General features: G+C 45.1%; 1 protein-coding gene across 2 annotated transcripts in view; it reads right to left on the bottom strand.

The window, feature by feature from the left end:
• The window catches only part of LOC143292074 (neuronal acetylcholine receptor subunit alpha-7-like), a 149,765-nt gene that overhangs the window by 24,352 nt on the left and 102,924 nt on the right, over window positions 1–22,489 (bottom strand). For both annotated transcript variants that reach the window (XM_076602253.1, XM_076602252.1), the window contains exons 5-7: window positions 14,988–15,168; window positions 10,687–10,960; window positions 7,506–7,592 (exon numbers count right to left, since the gene is read on the bottom strand). In XM_076602253.1, coding sequence (XP_076458368.1) covers window positions 7,506–7,592; window positions 10,687–10,960; window positions 14,988–15,168 — 542 coding nt within the window. The remainder of the gene's footprint in view (window positions 1–7,505; window positions 7,593–10,686; window positions 10,961–14,987; window positions 15,169–22,489) is intronic.

The raw sequence follows: 22,489 nt of genomic DNA, 5'->3' as shown, positions 1-22,489 counted from the left end.
GTTTGTCTCTCGTCTGTCTCTCTGTTAAAGATCAAATATTAGGATGTAAAGAGTTAAAAAACATTTTTTTGAGTGGAAGTATCCATACTACGTATCTTGTCCATGGCTCTGTCTGTAAGTCTGTCTGTTTGTCTGTCTCTCTCCTGTCTCTGTTATGACACAGATAACAGACAGTCAGAATTTAAAAAAAGAGTTCTTTTTGAGGGGAAGTACCAGTGGTCTATTTCGCTCTGTCACTGTAAGTCTGTCTGTCTGTTTGCGTCTCTGTTATAGCATAGGTATTAGGATCCGAGTTTCGAAACTTTTTTTGATATATTCTTTTTGAAGGGAATTGAATGAGATTCTGAAACTTTAAGTATATCTATATGAATTTCAATATTTCATTCAACACACAATCGGTGCTTTGTATCCGGAAATGGAGTATGGCTGCCTATATGATGGGAAATGATGGTCATACACATGGAAAGCCCACTGTGTAGATACACACGAATAGGAGGATGCCACACCACAAACTCTGAGAAAAAGGGAGGGGGAAGAGAGGGAGGAGAAGGAAGTGCTACTTTCCTCTTCTCCTGGAGTGTTCTATTTCCCCAGAAGCAAGAACAAGAAACAGCCTTCAATGATCTATCACTATTGCCTTCTCTGACAACACAGGCACCTTTATTCAATCAGTTAAGGAGAAAAACGGGGACATCGCAGCCATGTCGATCGATTCCTTTTCTCGCCGGCGATTTTCGCCAAGCGTTTTTGGTTGGGTGTCTTCCACCCCACCCCCCACTCCCCCTCCCCCTTTTTTATATTCTTAAATTTTTTTTTTTTATACTTTGTGATCGCGTACGGATTTTTGCCATCAATGATATCAATAACACCATCTCATCTGGTGTCCTTCCATTCAATACTCTTCGACCAGAACACTAATCTAAATTAAAATCAGTGCTTTAAACTTTTGCGGAAGATGAAGAATCAAGACCGCCCACAGCAAACATCGATCAAGTTTCCTTGAGTCGGACCCAGGCTAAAGCTTGTCACACATGGGCTGTCTGCGTTTCAGTTGTTGAACGGAGGTTTGGCTGGGTATCAAGATCGCCCCGTGTCAGTCTCTCAAATATGTACGTTTTGAGTGACACCATACACACCATGTCTCCCCACCCCCTCCCTGCCCCCACCCCCTTATCCTCAACCTATGAAAACTGAAGCAACCCACCTTCGTAAGGTTTTAAGACGCTGTTCCACACATGTTCACCAAAGTCTGTCAACTATGTTCGTTCTCAATCCGTGAGGTGGGCACAGTAGTCTAGAATATAACGTTGGAAGTTTTGATTCACAACCTAAGCCTCCCCTTCATTCCCCCTACCTCCCCTCTCCTTCCCCCTTCGGAAAATCATAGTTTTTACTGTTGTTAAGAGCCTTAAGTTTACACATTTTATACTGTGATATAATTACATTTCGAATGTAGTAGATGGGACAAGGACGAATACGGTCAAAAATCAAATAGAGATAACTCTGAACAGTATTTGGCAATGGTCTGCACTTTTGGTCTACGATTTTCAGTAAATCATTCAGCCTATAACAGATCCATACATTTGATCCACTTCTTCCCGAGAAATTTTCTGTTTGTCCGGTTCTGTTATTCTTTGAGGACTTTTCTGGTTATGTCGGTTTTTTTTTTAAAGTAAAGTTTTTAGTATATTCGGATCGAGATATCTATTCGTTTGTCTGTCTATCTAGTTATCTGTCGATCTGTATCTTTCTCTCTCTGTCTGTACATGTTTGGCACGCGGTTTTACTTAAATCTGATGAAGAATGTTAGTCTGTACCGAATATCAGAAACAAAACTTTTTAGAAATTGTTGATAACAATGAAGATAGTAAAGACGACGAAGAAAAAGCAACAAAATAACAGCAATCGAAAAACAACAACAACAACAACAACAACAAAAAAAAAAAAAAACAAACAAACAAACAAACAAAAAACGAGAAAGAAAATGAATCACAACGACGACTATACTGCTGCTACTGCTGATGGTGATAACGATGATGAAGATGATGGTGATGGTGATGATACTTTAAACACCATCAACGGAGCAAAACCCCATCACAGCTAGCTAACATCTCCCAACTGACAATAATTCCCCAGCTAGCTAAATTCCCCTGAAGCATCAGTCAACTGTATCGTTCATATTTTTATCAGGCATTTCACCGCAGAACTGACGATGAAGAAAAATGGAAGCTGTAAAGGTGTAATGTTTGTCCAGCAATGATATCAATAACCCCATCTCCTTCGGTGTCCAGCCATTTCATATCTCTGAGACCAGGGAGCGACTTTGGAGTAGCAGACAGCACAAACATCAAGAGGCCGAAGCGAGCATTGACAACTGGGACTTGTCTCAGATCGAGGCTTACGCCCTACTTCCTCACTAAGCGCCCCCTACACTTTCCTTTCTCGAAAAAAATAGTGCTCCGTTATTCAATCTCGATTAATCAACTCGTTCTTCTTCTTCTTCTGCATTCGTAGGCTGCAACTTTTCACGCTCTCTCGTATTGATGTGACGGTTTTTTAAATATATTTTTTAAACCACACCATCTAGGTAGCCGTATTCTGCTTTTCCATCTTTCAAATGCGCATCAAAGACTAGAAATGGGACCTTGCATTTTTCCTGATGAAATGTGAAAGTAGATGGAATATTTGATGGTGGCGATTGTGGTGCTGATGATCATTATCTTCACTGTCTTCGACGAACATAGCCAAGTGAAATCGTCATTCGCGAAGTACGAAACATGCTGTTAATCGATTCAAACAGAAAGCTCGATCCTGAAAACGGCGACACTTTATGGGGAACAATTCCCGAAAGTGATGACATCAATATTCAGATCGGCAATCCTTTAGGACAAGCAACAAAATTCAGACATACAATCAGCATGGTGATGATTCAGGGCAATCATTAAAAAACGATATCATTAGAATATTCATCAAAATTAGAATATTGAGGAACAAATTTCAAAAGAAAAATATTTCTTATTTTCTGAATGCAAATGTTTTCTGCTTTACTAAATCGAAGTGGAATTTTCTGTAGAATTTTGCCAGGGACAACACTTTTTTGCCATGGGTTCTTTTACGTGCGTTAAGTGCATGCTGCACATGCGACCCCGGTTTATCGTCTCATCTGAATGACTAGCGTCCAGATCACCATTGAAGGTCGAGTGGATGGGGGAGAAAATACCGGCGAGTATATATCTATACAGAACATGGCATCAAATACAAGAGGAAAACTTTCCCATGGGGTCTCCAAAAACAAAGCTCTGGCCTTGAAGCTTATTGCTCCGCTTGGACAGCGCTCTGTGTATGACAGGCTTTAGACTTTATAATTTTCATCTGTCAAGATTGCTGTGTGTGATCCCTGTGAACGGAGTGACGGGGACACTTCTTCTTCTGGGGTCTGTTCGTTGTGAACGCGTGCGATGGAAAGATCGGTTCGGGTTGCGGGAGGAAAGGAGATAACGTCTCCAGACTCGGTCTGGAACAATCATGGGGAAAGGTTTGTTTATCCATAGTCTCTGCCTTTCTCTCCCCCACCAATCCTCTCTCTCTCTATCTCCCTCCCCCCATCCTCTATCGCTCCCTTCCTCCCCCCCCCCCGAATCCTCTCTCTCTCCCAATCCTCTCTCTCTCTCCCAATCCTCTATCTCTCTCCAAATCCTCTCTCTCTCTCTTTCCCAATCCTCTCCCTCTCTCCCCCCCATCCTCCCTCTCTCTCTCCCAGTCCTCTGTCTCTCTCTCTCAACCCCCATCCTCTCTCTCTCTCCAAACCCTCTCTCCATCTCTCCACCCATTGCCCCCCTCTCTCTCTCCCCCAATCCTCTCTCTCCCCCCATCCTCTCTCTCTCTTTCCCCCCAATCCTCTCTCTCTCTCCCCCAATCCTCTGTCTCTCTCTCGCCACCAATCCTCTCTTTCCCCCCAATCCTCTCTCTCTCCCCCCAATCCTCTCTCTCTCTTTCCCCCCAATCCTCTCTCTTTCTCTCGCCACCAATCCTCTCTCTTTCCCCCCAGTCCTCTCTCTCTCTCCCCCCAATCCTTTCTCTCTCTCTCTCTCTCCCCCCCATCCTCTCTCTCTCCACCAATCCTCTCTCCCCCCCCCATCCTCTCTCTCTCTCTCCACCAATCATCTCTCTCCCCCCATCCTCTCTCTCTCTTTCCCACCAATCCTCTCTCCCCCAATCCTCTGTCTCTCTCTCGCCACCAATCCTCTCTTTCCCCCCAATCCTCTCTCTCTCCCCCCAATCCTCTCTCTCTCTTTCCCCCCAATCCTCTCTCTTTCTCTCGCCACCAATCCTCTCTCTTTCCCCCCAATCCTCTCTCTCCTCTCCCCCAATCCTCTCCTCTCTCTCCTTCCCCCCAATCCTCTCTCTCTCTCTCTCCACCAATCCTCTCTTTCTCCCCATCCTCTCTCTCTCCCCAATCCTCTCTCTCTCTTTCCCCCATCCTCTCTCTCTCCCCCTCCTCTCTCTCTCTTTCCCACCATCCTCTCTCCCCAATCCTCTCTCTCTCTCCACCAATCCTCTCTCTTCCCCCATCCTCTCTCCTCCCCCATCCCCTCTCTCTCCTCCCCCAATCCTCTTCTCTCTCTCTTCCCCCAATCCTCTCTCTTCTCCCCCCTCCTCCTCTCTCTTCCACCAATCATCTCTCTCTCTCCTCCTCTTCTCATCCTCTCTCTCTCTCCCCAATCCTCTCTCTCTTCCCCCAATCCTCTCTCTCTCTCTCTCACCAATCCTCTCTCTCCCCAATCCTCTCTCTTCACAATTTCTTTCATCCTCTCTCTCTCCTCCCAATCCTCTCCACCATCTCTCTCTCTCTCAATCCACTCTCTCTCCCCCAATCCTCTCTCTCTCCCAATCCTCTCTCTCCACCAATCCTCTCTCTCTCCCCCCCCAATGCTCTCTCTCTCTCTCTCCAATCCTCTCTCTTTCCCACCAATCCTCTCTCTCTCCCCCAATCCTCTCTCTCTTTCCTACCAATCTTCTCTCTCTCCCCCAATCCTCTCTCTCTCTCCAATCCTCTCTCTTTCCCACCAATCCTCTCTCTCTCCCCCAATCCTCTCTCTTCACCAATCCTCTCTCTCTCTTTCCCACCAATCCTCTCTCTCTCTCCAATCCTCTCTCCCACCAATCCTCTCTCTCTCCCCCAATCCTCTCTCTTCACCAATCCTCTCTCTCTCTTTCCCACCAATCCTCTCTCTCTCCAATCCTCTCTCTCTCTTTCCCACCAGTCCTCTGTCTCTCCCCCAATCCTCTCTCTTCACCAATCCTCTCTCTCTCCCCAATCCTCTCTCTCTCTCCCACCCATCCTCTCTCTCTCTCTCTCCCAGTCCTCTGTCTGTCTCTCTCTCTCACCCCCCCCCCCCCCCAATCCTCTATCTCTCTCTCCCCCCATCCTCTCTCTCTCTCTCTCTCTCTCTCTCTCTCCAAACCCTCTCTCTCTCTATCTCTCCGCCCAATGCCCTCCCCCTCTCTCTCCCCTAATTCTCTCTCTCTCCTTCCCCACCCCAATCCTCTCTCTCTCTCTCCCCCAAACCCCCCCCTCTCTCTCTTTCTCCTTCCCCACCCCAATCCTCTATCTCTCTCTCTCTCTCCCCCAATCCTCTTCTCTCTATCCTCTCTCTCTCTCTCTCTCTCTCTCTCTCTCTCTCTCCCCCAATCCTCTTCTTTCTCTCTCTCCCCCCCCCCCAATCCTCTCTCTCTCTCCTCCCCCACCCCCAACCCATCCTCTATCTGTGTGTGTGTGTGTGTCTCTGGCCTTCTTTAGGGCAAAACTGGATGCAGTTCAATAGAGAACTGCACAAAATATGCTCTTCATGAGTGCATCTATGTCAGTGTGTCTGTTTGTCTGTGTCTGCGTCCTTCTTCTCTTCCCTGCCTCTACCCGTACGTCCTCTTTTTTGTCTCTGTCTGTCTGTCTGACAGTCTGTCTGTCTGTCTGTCTGTCTCTCTCCCCAGCCCCCTCCCTCCCCCCCCCCCACCCCCGCCTCCTCTCTTCTTCCTTCTGTATTCAGAACAAGTGGAAAGCTAGGATGGACACCACTTGACTTAGATTGCCACCTTTCACACAGTAGCTTACTTTACCGAAGGGAAAAGAATCAATATTGCACTGAGAAACCGACATACATTTCGGCTAGATGGCATCTTCTCACTTGAACATTTCTGGGTGTGTTTTTTTTCGAAAATAAATGTTTATTATTTCTTTCTTTCTTTATATATTTCCCTATTAAATTAATTATCTATTCTTTTTTGTTGTTGTTGTTTTTGGCCGCTTTCATCTTTACCATCGGAGATAGAGGCATCACCCTCATGTTTCTCTACCCCCAACGCCACTTTTACAGTCAACTACCTTGTAACGTGCATATCCTCCACCCCCCCCCCACCCCCCCGCTCACCACTGCATTGGACAAAATACCTTGCAAACGCCCACCACACCCCACTTTGGAAAAAAAAAGCAGATAAAAAAGAAAAGAAATTACCACCAACATGATAATTCAGTTCGCTATTTGCGATCACGTTGCTTTTCACGAAGCAGTTTAGATTTATATCTAGAGATGATACCTTATAAAGAATAGAACGCCTGCAATGAGATGTCGATGCGTCGTTCAACCCCCCCCCCCCCCCCCCCCCCCCGCCCCCAAGTGAGAGTATGACGTTATTCTTCCATGACGCAGTGTCTTTGTTTCTCACTCCCTGCTCAACCGAAGTGGCTGTATTGTGAAACAAAGAAAGGGAATGGGCTGCCAACAAAGGGTAAGTACCCAACGAACGCTCAACCAACTTTTACTAAAGATCTGAACTTTATGCAACGTGGGGGCGGACAGTTACAAGCTGAATTTATAGTAAAGCACAACATCACAGTTCCTTCTGTTACAGTGTTAGCAGTCCAACAACCACATAAGACCTTCACCTCTCTGGTGGGCTGGCTGACTGGTGGTGAAGATGGATGAACAGAAAGATCCATTCAATTTTGAGACAATGTGACAGGATTGTGTGTGTGTGTGTGTGTGTGTGTGTGTGTGTGTGTGTGTGTGTGTGTGTGTGTGAGAGACAGAGAGAGAGAGAGAGAGAGAGGAATGGGGAACTCGAATTTGTACGTTTTATTGAAAGCAGCCTCTAAAACGATGAGCAACAAGCTTATTTACACTATGCTACCATGGTATATATATATAGTCACACACACACACACACACACACACACACACACACACACACACACACTCTCTCTCTCTCTCTCTCTATATATATATATATATTTGTGTGTATGTGTATGTGTGTGTGTATCCATCTGTGTGTGTGTGTGTGTGTGTGTGTGCCTGTGTGTCTGTGCGTGTGTGTGTGTGTCTGTCTGTGCCTGTGTGTCTGCGTGTGTGTTTCTGTCTGTGTCTGTGTCATTAAAAAGAAAAAGAAAAAGAAAATAGAGCGTATGTATGTTCCAGAAAGAGAGAGAGGGACGAAAGAGAGCCACGTACCGATGAGGGGGATGGAGGCGGCAGCCCGCGGCGTGTAGTCCGCCAACAGCAGCAACAGCACGAAAAAAGCCAGGAAGATGTTCATGCCTGTCACAGACACGACACGAAAATATAACACAGCACAGAACAATACTGCACAGCACACCACAGCACAGCACAGCACACCACCCAGCATGACGCAACCCAAAACAACACGACACGACATGACACGACAGAGAACAACACAGCTTAGCAAAGCACTTCTCGATTAAAACAAAAACAAAAATAATACCCCCACCCCTTAAAAAAAAGAAGAAGAAGCAATAACAGCAAAATACAAACAAAAAACAAGAAAGGCAAGGCTTTCAAGACTCACTTGTGATACACACTTAGAGAAAATATTGTTTTGGATAAAATGTGTTCTGTGTTTGTTATTATAAAGCTTCACGTTGGAAAAAAAGGATTACAAGCAGATTCGAACAAAGCATGTTCGGATCGAGAATAAGTGGTCATACACACAGCGCTAACGCGGGTCTACCAATGATGTTCAAAAATTATTATTTAAATATGTTCCTTTAGCGTTAAGAATTTCTGAAAGTCCGCGGTAAAGGAGACGTTCCCAACGCCTCAAGCACACAGCAATATATGGCCGTTTTTCTCTGGATCTGCAGAGATCCGTGTTCCACAAGCAGTTGCACTCACTTAGAAACTACGACGGGCGCCATAGCAGAATGGTTAAAGCGTTGGACTTTCGATCTGAGGGTCCCGGGTTCGAATCACGGTGACGGCGCCTGGTGGGTAACGGGTGGAGATTTTTACGATCTCCCAGGTCAACATGTGCAGACCTGCCAGTGCCTGAACCCCCTTCGTGTGTATACGCAAGCATAAGATCAAATACGCACGTTAAAGATCCTGTAATCCATGTCAGCGTTCGGTGGGTTATGGAAACAAGAACATACCCAGCATGCACACCCCCGAAAGCGGAGTTTGGCTGCCTACATGGCGGGGTAAAAACGGTCATACACGTAAAAAGCCCACTCGCGTATATACGAGTGAACGTGGGAGTTGAAGCCTACGAACGCAGAAGAAGAAGAAGAAGAAACAACGACACCGTCCATTTCAGTTTCTCTTTTGTGTCCATTCTAGTTAATTCACTATCTACTTTAAAACATTCATATGCATTAAACACGTCGATGATTATTTAATTCCGCGGTAAAGGAGACGTTGCCATCGCCTCAGGCACACCACAACATATAGCTGTTTTGTCAAGATCTGCACAGACCAGTCTAGACGAGGCTGACCGAAACGGTCTATTCGATTTTTCTTTTATGTTCCTTCTAGTTAATTCAATGTCCACTTTAGAATATTCATATGCAGTAAACACGTCGATGATGTAGTTAGTCACTGTATATATTCTGTCGAGAATTTGTGTTTCATTTCTTTTAATAGCAAACAAGGAAAACGAGGTCATGCCGTCAACTTACTAAATTTGGAAGACGTACAACCCATAATTGGTATGATTGTGAAGATTTTTTTCATATTAGTTTAAACCAAATTTGGTATTGGCAGACAAAGTATTTCCCGAGAAAATGGCAATGCTAAAGTTTACCACGGACACACACACACACACACACACACACACACACACACACACACACACACAAACACAAAACATCTACACAGTGAACAACTTAGCTCACAGTTCTTTCCAATGTCCTTTTATGTGGAGTGATGGCCTAGAGGTAACGCGTCCGCCTATGAAGCGAGAGAATCTGAGCGCGCTGGTTCGAATCACGGCTCAGCCGCCGATATTTTCTCCCTCTCCACTAGACCTTGAGTGGTGGTCTGGACGCTAGTCATTCGGATGAGACGATAAACCGAGGTCCCGTGTGCAGCATGCACTTAGCGCACGTAAAAGAACCCACGGCAACAAAAGGGTGTTGCTGGCAAAATTGTTTAGACTGAAAATCCACTTCGATAGGAAAAACAAATAAAATTGCATGCAGGAAAAAATACAAAAAAGTGGGTGGCGCTGTAGTATAGCAACGCGCTCTCCCTGGGGAGAGCAGCCCGAATTTCACATAGAGAAATCTGTTGTGATAAAAAGAAATACAAGTACAAATATTTCCCAGAAGGATCGATAATTCTAATCTGTATCGCGAAAACTGATTCGCTTACACTTTTCGCTGCGTTTTGTCTGTTGTTTTTCTTTCAGCATGTCTTTACAATATCTTCTGTCTTTCAAGATTATTCAATTTTACAAAAATTCCTAGCGTTTTCCGCGAGTCTAAAAACACTTATAGTGAATAGACGTTAAACTGAAGAAAACACAAACACGCACGCACACACACACACACGCACACACACACGCACGCAACACACACACACGCGCGGTGCACACACACACACACACACACACACACACACACACACACAACCGAACACCAGGTTATAACATAGCACAATACAACACAAACTGATGCAACACAACATAACACAGCACAGCGCAATACGACACGACACAACCAACACAACGTTTCAAAACAGAGCGTGTCACAACGCTGATCAAAACTCGATACAATACAACACGTCTCAACAGGACTCAACGTGAAACCAAACGACACGACACGACACGACATGACACGATATGACAGGACAAAACATCTACACAGTGAACAAATTAGCTCACAGTTCTTTGCAAGCCATATATTTCCCAGAAGGATCGATAATTCTAATCTGTATCGCGAAAACTGATTCGCTTACACTTTCGCTGCGTTTTGTCTGTTGTTTTTCTTTCAGCATGTCTTTTACAATATCTTCTGTCTTTCAAGATTATTCAATTTTACAAAAATTCCTAGCGTTTTCCTTGATTTCCTGCCTATTCTTTCTGCCTTCTATGTTACCCGCATTCTCTTTTTCTCTATCTCCCCCCCCCCCACACACCACACACACACCCACACACGTGTTGAGTAATTGTCTACGTTTATTTCACCTGATGTATTTTTTCTTTATGAGATAATGATAAAGTTATTCTTATTTTATCACACACACACACACACACACACACACACACACACACACACATCCCCCTCGCTCCCTCCTCCACCACTACTCACACCCCCTCACCCCCAACACCAACCCCACCCAATCCCCCCATCCAACCATCCATCCATCCACCCAACCCATCCCAACCCAACCTAACCTATCTGCAGCTTGGCCGGGGACTCGGGCGGCACCCAGAAGATGACCATGGTGAGGAGGGACAGGAGGGCGCAGGGCAGGATGAGGATGAAGGTGTAGAAGGCCACGCGGCGGCGGATGGTGAGGGTGAAGGTGATGTCCGGGTAGGGCTCTGGGCAGCAGGAGTAGTACTGCACGTTCTTGATGCCCTCGTTGCTGACGATGGTCCACTCGTTGTTGGGCGTGAAGTCGCTCACGTCCATCGCTCCCTGGCCGTCGATGAAATCCACGTCCAGCTGGTGGGTGGTGGGATGGTGGCGGTGATGGGCGGTGGTGGTGGTGGTGGTGGTGGTGGAGGAGCAATAATGAACACGTGAGTGAACGAGCAAGAGGAAGGAGGAGGAAGAGGAGGAAGAGGAGGAAGAAGAGGAGGAAGAGGATGAGGAGGAGGTGGAGGAAGAAGAGGAGCAATAATAAACCAGTAAGTGAACGAGGAGGAAGAAGAGGAAGAAGAGGAGGAGGAGGAGTGGAGGAGGAAGAGGAGCAATAAACCCGTGCGTGAACGAGGAGGAGGAGGAAGATAAGGAGGAGGAAGAGGAGGAGGAGCAATAAACCCGTGAGTGAACGAGGAGGAGGAGGAAGAGGAGGAGGAGGAAGAGGAGGAGTAGGACGAGGAGCAATAAACCCGTTAGTGAACGAGGTGGAGGAGGAAGAGGAGGAGGAGGAAGAAAAAGATGAGGAGGAGGGGGAGGAAGCGGATGAGGAGGAGGAAGAAGAGGAGGAGGTGATTGAAGACATTCTTTTAAAATCAGAGTATTGATGTATACATGTATACATTTGAGTATTATCGATTAGAAGAGAAGGGGGAGGGGGGTGAATGGTTAGTTGGGGAAACTGGGTAAATGGGGGTGGGAGGGGCGGGGGAGAAATCTGAAACAAATATCTAAATTACAATTACAGAAAAAACAACAACTTTATAATGGACTTCGTAAAAGAGAAGTCGTGAACGAGTTGGTGAGTGTGTGAGTGGGTTAGCGAGCGAGTGAGTTCAGCAGTCGCTGAGCGAATGAGTCAGTGAGTGGGTTTGCGAGCGAGCGAGAGAGTGAGTGAGTGAGCAAGAGACTCTTACAGACACTGAGTGAAGCGAGTTAGTGAGTGGGTTAGCGAGCGAGAGAGTGAGGGAGTGAGCAAGAGACTCCTACAGACACTGAGTGAGTCCAGCAGTTGGTGAGTGAATACGTCAGTGAGTAATTTAGTGAGGGAGTGAGCAAGTGAGTCCAGCGGTTGGTGAGTGAAAACATAGAAAATATAAATGTAAATAAAACTACACACTGAAACGACATTGAAGAAAGAAAGAAAGAAAGAAAGAAAGAAAGAAAGAAAAAAGAAATGAAGAAAGAAAAGCGAAAAGAAAAGATAATAAACGAAAGAACGAACGAACGAAAGAAAGAAAGAAAGAAAGAAAGAAAATAAAATCTAACGACACCACGAAAATTAGATAACACTTAATTTCGCCCGTTGCCGGCTGTATTGTGTATTTTGCACACACACACTTTTAGAAGCATTGGTGTGTATGCGAGCGCGCGCGCGCGCGCGCGCGCACACACACACACACACACACCACACCACGCACACAAACACACATATTCACGTACACACACATATACAGCACAGTCATCCTACCACCTCTTCTCATGTACCCCACACCTCATCTCCTATGCGCACATTTTTTTTTGTACCCGTCTAATATCACGAAACAGTGAAAAGACGTTAAACTAAAGTAAACTCAACGCATACAGCAATGCACAAGCATTCACGCGCACGCACCTCATGCATGCCCACAGACACTGGCATACGTCCACTACATCACGCAATCACTTACGCACGTAATCACACACACACACACACACACACACACACACACACACACACACACACACACACACACACACACACACGCACGCACATCCCCCTCCTCCCCCCCCCTTCCGACTCCCCCCAACAACCCCTCAACCCACCACATGCACATGCCCACAAATCTATGTGAAATCCATTGCAGCCTACTTGTGAGCCGAATCGTTTTCTTTCTTTCTCCAATCTTCCTCCTGATTGATTGAATGTTTTGTTCATTTTATTATACACTCCCTCTGTAGTTGGTGGCTGGCACTGGCGTTCTGGCCGTCTGTCATCGTTCTCGTTCAGAATAGAAAGATAGAAAGGTATGATTGCCCAGATGGTGGAAAGGCACAATTTTTGTTTGTTGCCGTGGGTTTTTTTTTACGTTCTTTAACGTACGTAATACAAAACGATACAATACAATGCAATGCAATACAATATAGCACAATAAATACAACACAATGCAATACAATACGGCGCAATAAATACAATGCAATACAATACAATACAATGCAATACAGTGCAATAAATACAATACAATGCAATACAATACAATACAACACCATGCAATATAATGCAGTGATCCAGCACAGAGGATAGACCGACAGCACCTCCCCCCCCCCATCCCACCCCTCCCCCCCTCCCCCCTCCCCCCCCCGGGAGCAAGATCACAGTCGCGGAGTCAGCCTGAATGAGTGTTTCCCTCCTTCGAGGAGTTAAACCAACACTGAAGACACCAGTTCATCACATGACAATAGAAGTGGATGTGAAAGTAAATCTGAGGTAGCCGACGGGCACACTGGCCGAATGGTCAGAACGTTCGAATTTCAACCGGAGGGCCCTGGTTTCGAACCCCAGTCGTAGCGCCAGGTATGATAAAGGTGGGGGGGATAAGTTTCTTTTGTTAACCCGATGTCCTTGGTCAACCTGTGTACAGTCCAGTTATTGCCAAAAGTCTTTTCTTCTATACACGTGTAGACGGTCAAACGCGCATGTTAGAAATCCCGTACTGAATAAATGTCAGCATTCGGTGGGTTATGGAAAACACGAACATACCCAGCAAGCAAGTGGAGTGATGGCCTAGAGGTAACACGTCCGCCTAGGAAGCGAGAGAGTCTGAGCGCGCTAGTTCGAACCACGGCTCAGCTGCCGATATTTTCTCCCCCCTCCACTAGACCTTGAGTGGTGGTCTGGAAGCTAGTCATTCGGATGAGACGATAAACCGAGGTCCAGTGTGCAGAATGCACTTAGCGCACGTAAAAGAACCCATGGCAACAAAAGGGTTGCTCCTGGCAAAATTTTCTAGAAAAATCCACTTCGATAGGAAAAACAAATAAAACTGCACGCAGGAAAAAATACAAAAAAATGGGTGGCGCTGTAGTGTAGCGACGCGCTCTCCCTGGGGAGAGCAACCCGAATTTCACACAGAGACATCTATTGTGATAAAAAGAAATACAAATACAAATACCTGTGTACAGTCCAGTAATTGCCAAAAGTCGCTTCTTCTTTACACGTGTAGACGATCAAACGCGCATGTTAAAAATCCCGTAATGAATAAATGTCAACATTCAGTGTGTTATGGAAAACACGAACATACCCAGCAAGCACACCCCTAAGTGGAGTACGGCTGCCTACATAACGGGTTTAAAACGGCAATGCACAGATAATCCCAAATCGTTCACACGAGTGATTGTTGAAGTTGCTTTCACGTATGCAGAATAGGACGGAAGTAGAAGGAGAATAGAAGGAGGACATGCAGGGCCATGGAACGCGACACTGCAAAACCGTCCGTGATGTTGTTCATTCTGGAACGATTGCAGCGATACATATAGTCACCTGACATTCCAGCCAGCTGCTTTCTGTTGGTCTGTCTCAGAAGTGAGTCGATTAAGAAAATTCCGTGCAGGAGTTGCGTCACGTCACAGCGTCCGAGCGTTTCATCAATCTCTATTCAGCCTATTTACCAAACCAATTTTGTGTGTGTGTGTGCATGAGTGTGTGTGCGTGCGTGCGTGTGTGTGAGTGTGTATGTGTGTGTGTGTGTGTGTGTGTGTGTGTGTGTTGACGTCTGTACGTGAATGTGTGTGTGTGTGTGTGTGTGTGTGTGTGTGTGTGTGTGTGTGTGTGTGTGTGAGAGAGAGAGAGAGAGAGAGAGAGAGAGAGAGAGGGAGAGAGAAAGGGTGGTGGAGAGAGACGAAAAGACTTTCTCCATTTCTCCCCCAAGCTGATATATACCCCTACCTCTTTCTATCTCCTTACTCCATCCCCTCCCCCCCCTCCTCTCTCTCTCTCTCTCTCAACTAGCGCTGCCCCAATCGACCATCACACCCCCCCCCCACCGCACCCGCTCCACCAAGTACCCCCTCTTCCCGTCCCCCTCCATCCCCTCCCTCTCCCCCTCCCTTTCCCACACCTCACTGAACTCACCTTTAATCCGTTGTAGGTCCAGGACCCGAACTTGAGCTGGCAGGTCTGTTTGTCGAAGGGGAAGTAGAGGGTGTTGAAGGAGCAAGAGCTGTTCAGCATAGCCTGGGGCATCCACAGCACCTCCCCCGTGTGCTGCACCACCACCAGGGCGTCACGCCGCTCCTTCAGCCGGTCGTCGGCGCTGCGCACGTGCGCGGCGAACACACACACAGACAGACACACACGTCAGCACACACACACACACACACACACACACACACACACACACACACACACACACACACATTCACGTACACACGTCAACACACACACACACACACACACACGTCAACACACACACACACACACACACACACACACACACACACACACACACACACACACACACACACACACACTTTGATAATAATAATTATTATAACAATAATTTGTACTTGTATTTCTTTTTATCACAAAAGATTTCTCTGTGTGAAATTCGGGCGGCTCTCCCCAGGGAGAGCGCGTCGCCACACTACAGCGCCACCCATTTTTTTTTTTTTTTCCTGCGTGCAGTTTTATTTGTTTTTCCTATCGAAGTGGATTTTTTTTTGTTAACAGAATTTTGCCAGGAGCAACCCTTTTGTTGCCATGGGTTCTTTTACGTGCACTTAGTGCATGCTGCACACGGGACCTAGGTTTATCGTCTCATACGAATGACTAGCGTCCAGACCACCACTCAAGGTCAAGTGGAGGGGGAGAAAATATCGGCGGCTGAGCCGTGATTCGAACCAGCGCGCTCAGATTCTCTCGCTTCCTAGGCGGACGCGTTACCTCTTCTCCATCACTCCACATAATAATGATAATGTACATTTATATAGCGCCCTCTCTCTCGAAGAGCTCAGGGCGCTTTACATGAAAGAAAAAGTTACAAATTACATGAATCATTCATGACCACTCTTTCTTGAAACCTCTCCCTGCCCCGACGCCCCCCCCCCCACCTCTACTCTCTTTCCCTCATTCATCATGCATCCAAAATGAGCTGACATGAATGGTGTTGGAGAAGAAGGAAGCTGAGAGTGCTGATATATATGTTTTAAAAAGACGAGTTTTTAGTGAAGCGCGAAAGATGAGAGATGGAATCAGATGCACGGATATGATGAGGAAGGTTGTTCCAGATGTGAGGAGTAGCAAAGAGGAAAGAAAGTTCACCATAGATTCTTGTACGGGAGTTTCTGAAGGTAAGTCAGAGGAAGACTGGAGAGTTCTTGAGTGAGTGCAAGCACTGATAAGGTTAGAAAGATAGGTAGGTCCTGCGGAGTGGAAAGCACACACACACACACACACACACACACACGCACACACACACACACACATATATATATATATATATATATCCATGTGTGTGTGTGTGTATTTCTATTTTATGTTTCCCTTTTCAATCTTTGCAAAGTTATTCTTGAAATCAGGGTAGGGTTGTTTAGTTAATACCAGCAATTTGTGTTCCTCCACTATTATATTGGACGAACTTAATTTGGTCAACCAGTGGCGGATTGTACTTCTTCGGAGATTCAAGTAATGGTTATTTTCACAACAGTTTGCATGTATCAGTGCTTATTTTGCCTTACAATGCCTGGGTTTTAACAGCTAGCTGAGATGAGCAAATGAATCGTGCTTAGCATACGTTTGGGACCTCCCTTGAATCCTCCCCAAGCATAAAGTGCAAAGATGAATCATTTTTGAAGTGTTCTATCAGTACACTATTTCTTTTTTTCACACTATATTTTGTTTCCTTATTTTCTTCCAGACTTTTGCTTCGTCCAACATGCTTATGTATGTATGAACGCACACATGTGTGCACAAGCAATGCCCGTAATAGTGTCATCTGACAGTTGTAAAAGGTATAATTGTTATAAGAGTGGGCAGATTGTGTGCAGAAATTGTGGTAAGGTAGTGTATGTATGTATGTTCTTTAGTCTAGACAAATGAGCAGAATGGGCACATCGCCATGATTGAACTGAAAATGAAACTTTAACAGAAAAATGGGATTTGAATATGTCTGAGATTCGCAGTCATTTGCGAACAAAAATAACTTATGTTTGGATGTGAGACATGAATTGCAAAATAAATACAATCGAGTGTGGTGTAATGTGCTTTGGAATGTTTATTTCATAGAAACTGTAAAGCTAATTTTGGATAGTATATTTCTAATAATTGCCTGATTGTTATGTCTTATCAATCCCATTCAGAGCAGGATCTTGTCTGGAGTGTGGCCTCCTGGCGACCTAACATCGATGATTCCCTGTGGACTGGTGCTGGAACTGCGACAGACGAATCCGGGTGTGGCCGTGGATGGAGGGCTGGAAATGAGTGGCGTGTGAGCAATGCCACTGAAACGACGCAAAGGACGGGGCAGACAAAAAAGTCTGGTTCAGGTGTAGTAGTTGATACATTACTTGTTCAGACTAGTAGACGTCATAATATGTCAAATGAATTGCGTACTTGTCGTAACTACGATATGGATGTGATTGGAGACGAATTTCATTTTATCATGGAATGGCTGAAAATTTGGAGATTTTCGAAATGAGCTAATTTTTGACAAATAATTGGGTTATCAATCAATCAGTCATTTAAAAAAAAAAAAATGCAACTTGCGGAAAGCAGGAAAGAGTGTGTTTGAAAGAGGGGGAATTCATTAAAATGGGAAAGATTACAAGATGATATGATCGTTGTTTATCTGTTTTTGTAACCGATTTTGTTGTTTTTACATTTTGAGTACATTTTTACGTTGTACATTTTTACGTTTCAATTTTGGTGTATCATATCAATGATGTTACCTTATATCCTTCATGCCCCACCAGAAGTCAAAGGAATAAACATTCTTGATTACTGATAGAGAAATAGAACAATGGATAGATAAATTGATTGACATAGACATGGGTACACGGAAAGACAAACAGACAGATCGAAAGATAGAAAGAAAGACAGAACGACCAACAGATAGATAGCTAAGAGAATGAGAGAGAGAGAGATAACGATAACGATAACGATTTTTTATACAGATAAAGACCAAAGCCCCTTGCTGAAGGGGGTAACATTAAAGAAGGATATATAAGATTTAACATGACACACTATGAATTTACAACACAAACCAACCAAAATTAGCTAACACATATGTTCAACAACATTCACGACGTAATAGTTCGCAATCTCTTCAATGCATCACACACACACACACACACACACACACACACACACACACACACACACACACATATGTATATATATATATATATATATATATATAATAGTCAAGTTACACAGAGTAAACTCATGTCTTGACGACACGAGAAAATTAAATCTAAAGCTAGATGGATCTTTATAATACTTTGGTTGGATTAGTTTTTGTCTGAGGTCACTCAAGGCAGGGCAACATAACACAAAATGTAGCTCGTCTTCCTTACCCAGATTACATAAACGGCAAGTAAACACAGATTCCCTTAAATTTCCGTATCTAAAACAGTGAGTAGCAATATCAGAATGAGAGAGGAAGAGAGAGAGCGAGAGAGCGAGAGAGAGAGAGAGAGAGAGAGAGAGAGAGAGAGAGAGAGAGAGAACAAGAACAAATTTTCATTCCTTAAGGCGGCCACCAGCCCATAGGAAAGTGTCTCTTGCAAAAAGAGTGTACATCTTTGGTATACGTTTCATGTCAATTGAGTAGTAACTTGAATAATTAGACCAAACTATTGTTAATAAAGGTCAAATTACACATCTTCGAACCGTTGCCTATGACGAAGAGCATAGAGAAGATACATACTCAACTTTCTTATTTTTTGAATAGATCCATGTTTCAATATTTCAGCGCAATCTTGGGTAATACCTGGTTAGTACTTGTTTCTGATACTGGTATATGAGAGAAACACATGAATAAAGTGGTGTTCGGATTCATCAACTTTACAGACTGTACATAAATAACTGGAATTTAAGTTGAGGGACCTACGCCACCTGGATCCTTTTATTGGTAACACACCAATTCGTAGTTTCACAAGACAGTCACGGAAACATCTTATATTCATGAATTCAAAATATTTTTCACATTCAAAATAACGTTGGAACAATCTGTAAGTGTCCTTAGTCATTATAGAACTGTCCCAGTCTGGTATAAAGCTGTCATTCTTTGTTTTAACAATGAAATAAAGAAGGCTTCATGTCCAACACCTTGGTGGTACCAAGCATATCCCAAGCCCAACTGAAATAATACATTTTTAACCAATGTTGCCCAGCATGTTTTACCTCTATCATCCAGATTAACATCAAGTAGGCTTGCCTAGGTAATCTGTCGAAGAGAGAGAGAGAGAGAGAGAGAGAGAGAGAGAGAGACAGACAAACTGACAGACAGACAGACAGACAGAGGGAGTTGAATCGTAGCCTACATTGCTTTTATCCTCATGTGACTATTGAGAAAGAGAACTAGAGAAGAAAGGCAGGCTGCCAAGCAGGGGGAAATCCTGATGGATGGGTCAGAACAGGCAGCTGCCTGAACCCTCGTGAAGGGACCTGACCACACACAGTGGATCAGAGCTGCCTGCTGTCAGTCACTTACTCCGAGCCTCCTCCTCCTCTTCCTTGATAAGCGAGAAACGAAAAATTCCCACTCTTGCTGCTGTCTCTTTGCCTCTCTTTCTTTTTCTCGTTTCAAGCTCACACCAGCTCTTACTGATTACTTGGCGTGTAAATGCATTACCCTCTCTCCGATGCAGCTTTTGAAGGAGGCACGGGTAGACACGTACAGAATACAAATTTAACAAGGGCGCCACTCTGAAAGGATAGAGTTATGCCCCTGTATGGAATGCTGGGAAAGGGGTAAATCACATGACCAAAAAGAATCACGTGCTGCTCCCCCCCCCCCCCGCCCCCCATGCCCAGCGATAACCAATCTGCCTGGTGGCGTGCCACCTCACGTTCGTTCCCACCTCAAACAGTTCCCAGTTCTGTTCACATCCTTTGATTCTCTACCGGTCCGTTCACTGCCAAGACAAAGTGGAAACTGCATCCAGCGCTCAACAGGTGCTGTATCCACTTCATCAGCAGGCCATGCCACACTGTCGTCTTTCCCAACTCACAGGCTATTTTTAGATCAGTGGGTCTTTCCGACTGAATTCAACATCAACATCCGACTTCTGTCTCACATTTGTTGTTGTTGTTGTTGTGGCTTTTTCCACTTCGTTCACAATGATATATCCGTAAGCTGAAACACAAAACATGTTCAAGGTTGTGGATCTGGAAAAACAAAACAAAAAAAACAACAACCCAAAACGAACCCTACACCACACAAACAAAAAATAACCAACTTTTCATCTTCACTGGGAAATAGTTTCGTTCATTCTTTACTTTAACGTCTTTTCACTACAAGTAATATTAGACGAGATGGAAAATAGTTCAAAGTAGTAAATGTGAAGCAGGATAAAGTATTTGATCAACACAAAAACCGAAGATTTACTGCTTTCTGCCTCTATATATTTTTTTCTTCTTTTTTCTCATTTCAAACTCGTACCAAATCAGACAAATTGCTGAACATGCAAATGCACTTCTTTGATCCCCTCTGTTGCATGCTCTGAAAGAGGAGTGACAGACATGTGTATAACGCAATTCAATGGGGCACAACTCTTTATATCCTTGCCCCCCGGGGAGAATTTGGGGACAGCGTAATTTGACGGGCGCAACAGCCGAGTGGCTAAAGCGTTGGACTTTCAATCTGAGGGTCCCGGGTTCGAATCTCGGTGGCGCCTGGTGGGTAAAGGGTGGAGATTTTTCCGATCTCCCAGGTCAACATGTGCAGACCTGCCAGTGCCTGAATCCCCTTCGTGTGTATACGCACGCAGAAGATCAAATACGCACGTTAAAGATCCTGTAATCCATGTTAGCGTTCGGTGGGTTATGGAAACAAGAACATACCCAGCATGCACACCCCCGAAAACGGAGTATGGCTGCCTACATGGCGGGGTAAATAAACAAAAAGGTCATGCACGTAAAATGTTACATATTTGTCTGAGTGTGTAGTTGTGCGTGCCTGTAATCTGATTGAATGACACAGGAAACGAATGATGAGCACCCAATGGCAGCCGTCAGTCGGCTCTACCCAGGTAGGCAGCCTGTTGTGTAAATGACTCCGTGTGTGTAAAGCACTTAGAGCTTGGTCTCCGACCGAGGATAGGCGCTATATAAATATCCATGTCCATCCAGCGTAAACCACGAAGAACCACGCGCAGCACCCGGATCCTCACAATCAGGAATCACCCTGTTGGAAAACCACATGACTTGTGTTGTTAACTCAAATTTCATTACCCTTCTCTTCAGATTTGTCTTTGTCAGTTAAAATGATGCGTGTCTCGGAAACGTGAGCAATAGTCATTCAACCACGGAAATAAATTTCTGATATAAGTTCAGGTAAAAGCGACACAACTTCTTTGTTCTTAATCAATATGTCCTTGTTGTTTTGCTGCGAATTACACTTGGCCTTGGAGAACGTTTAGTAAATACACTGCAGACTATCAAATCAGCGATGACTCAATAAGGAATATTGTAAAAATCGTGCAAAGATGAAAGTATGTCAGAGTGCTCTACTTCAGTCAGTGGCATGGTAGAAACGTGTCCAGTGCAATAGGAGGCCAGTGCTGATGTACTGGCAGGGCAGAGATACTGAAGAAAGACAGGCAGAGAGAGAGAGAGAGAGAGAGAGAGAGAGAGAGATACAGAGAGAGAGATACAGAGAGAGCGACAGAGACAGAGACATACAGAGAGAAAGAACATGCAAACTGGAATAAGCGCTTCAATTTCTCAAATAAAAAGGATAATGAAGTAACACATAAACAGGTCACTGCTGTCACAGCGAACACTGGTGTTCCATGGCACTTCATCCTGACACACGCTCTTTCTCCCCCTCGCCCTGCATGATGCCCCTCCCTTCTGATGACCAGCACTAGGGGTCAGCCCCGGTCATTTCCCTCCTCCCACAATGCCCTGCGCTGTCCCTTCCGGTCCAGGTGGGGCCGTTTGACAGGGTTCAGGCCCGCCCAGCACAGGGTCTCCAAGAAAGCGGGGTAACTCAGGTGACGGGAGAGAGAGAGCGCTCCATGTTGCTGGAACAATGTCCGTGACCGAGGAATGCGGCGTACTCGTGTACCGTTCTTACTGTTCTGTTGGACACGAACATTGTGTGAACACCTCTCTTGCTGGAAGTAATTGTTTTCACAAGTTGTTTCTCTTGATTGTCTTCCGATCTTGTCGTCTCCTGAGACAACTGGGAACTGACTTGCACATGGTGCCACAGAGAAGTTTCGTCTGACATTTGTGTGTGTGCTCTCTCTCTCTCTCTCTCTCTCTCTCTCTCTCTCTCTCTGTGTGTGTGTGTGTGTGTGTGTGTGTGTGTTTTCCAGGCTGCTCATGAGAAACAGGCAAAAAAGCTGAAAGTCTCAACACGTTCAAGGCTTTCGCGTAGGTCTGAAAAAAAAAAAATTAGGTTCACT

The sequence above is a fragment of the Babylonia areolata genome, chromosome 18 (assembly GCF_041734735.1).
Source record: "Babylonia areolata isolate BAREFJ2019XMU chromosome 18, ASM4173473v1, whole genome shotgun sequence".
In the NCBI taxonomy this organism is placed as follows: domain Eukaryota; kingdom Metazoa; phylum Mollusca; class Gastropoda; order Neogastropoda; family Buccinidae; genus Babylonia; species Babylonia areolata.
Note: the sequence above shows the minus strand (reverse complement) of the source record. Positions and strands in the feature narration are given on the sequence as shown.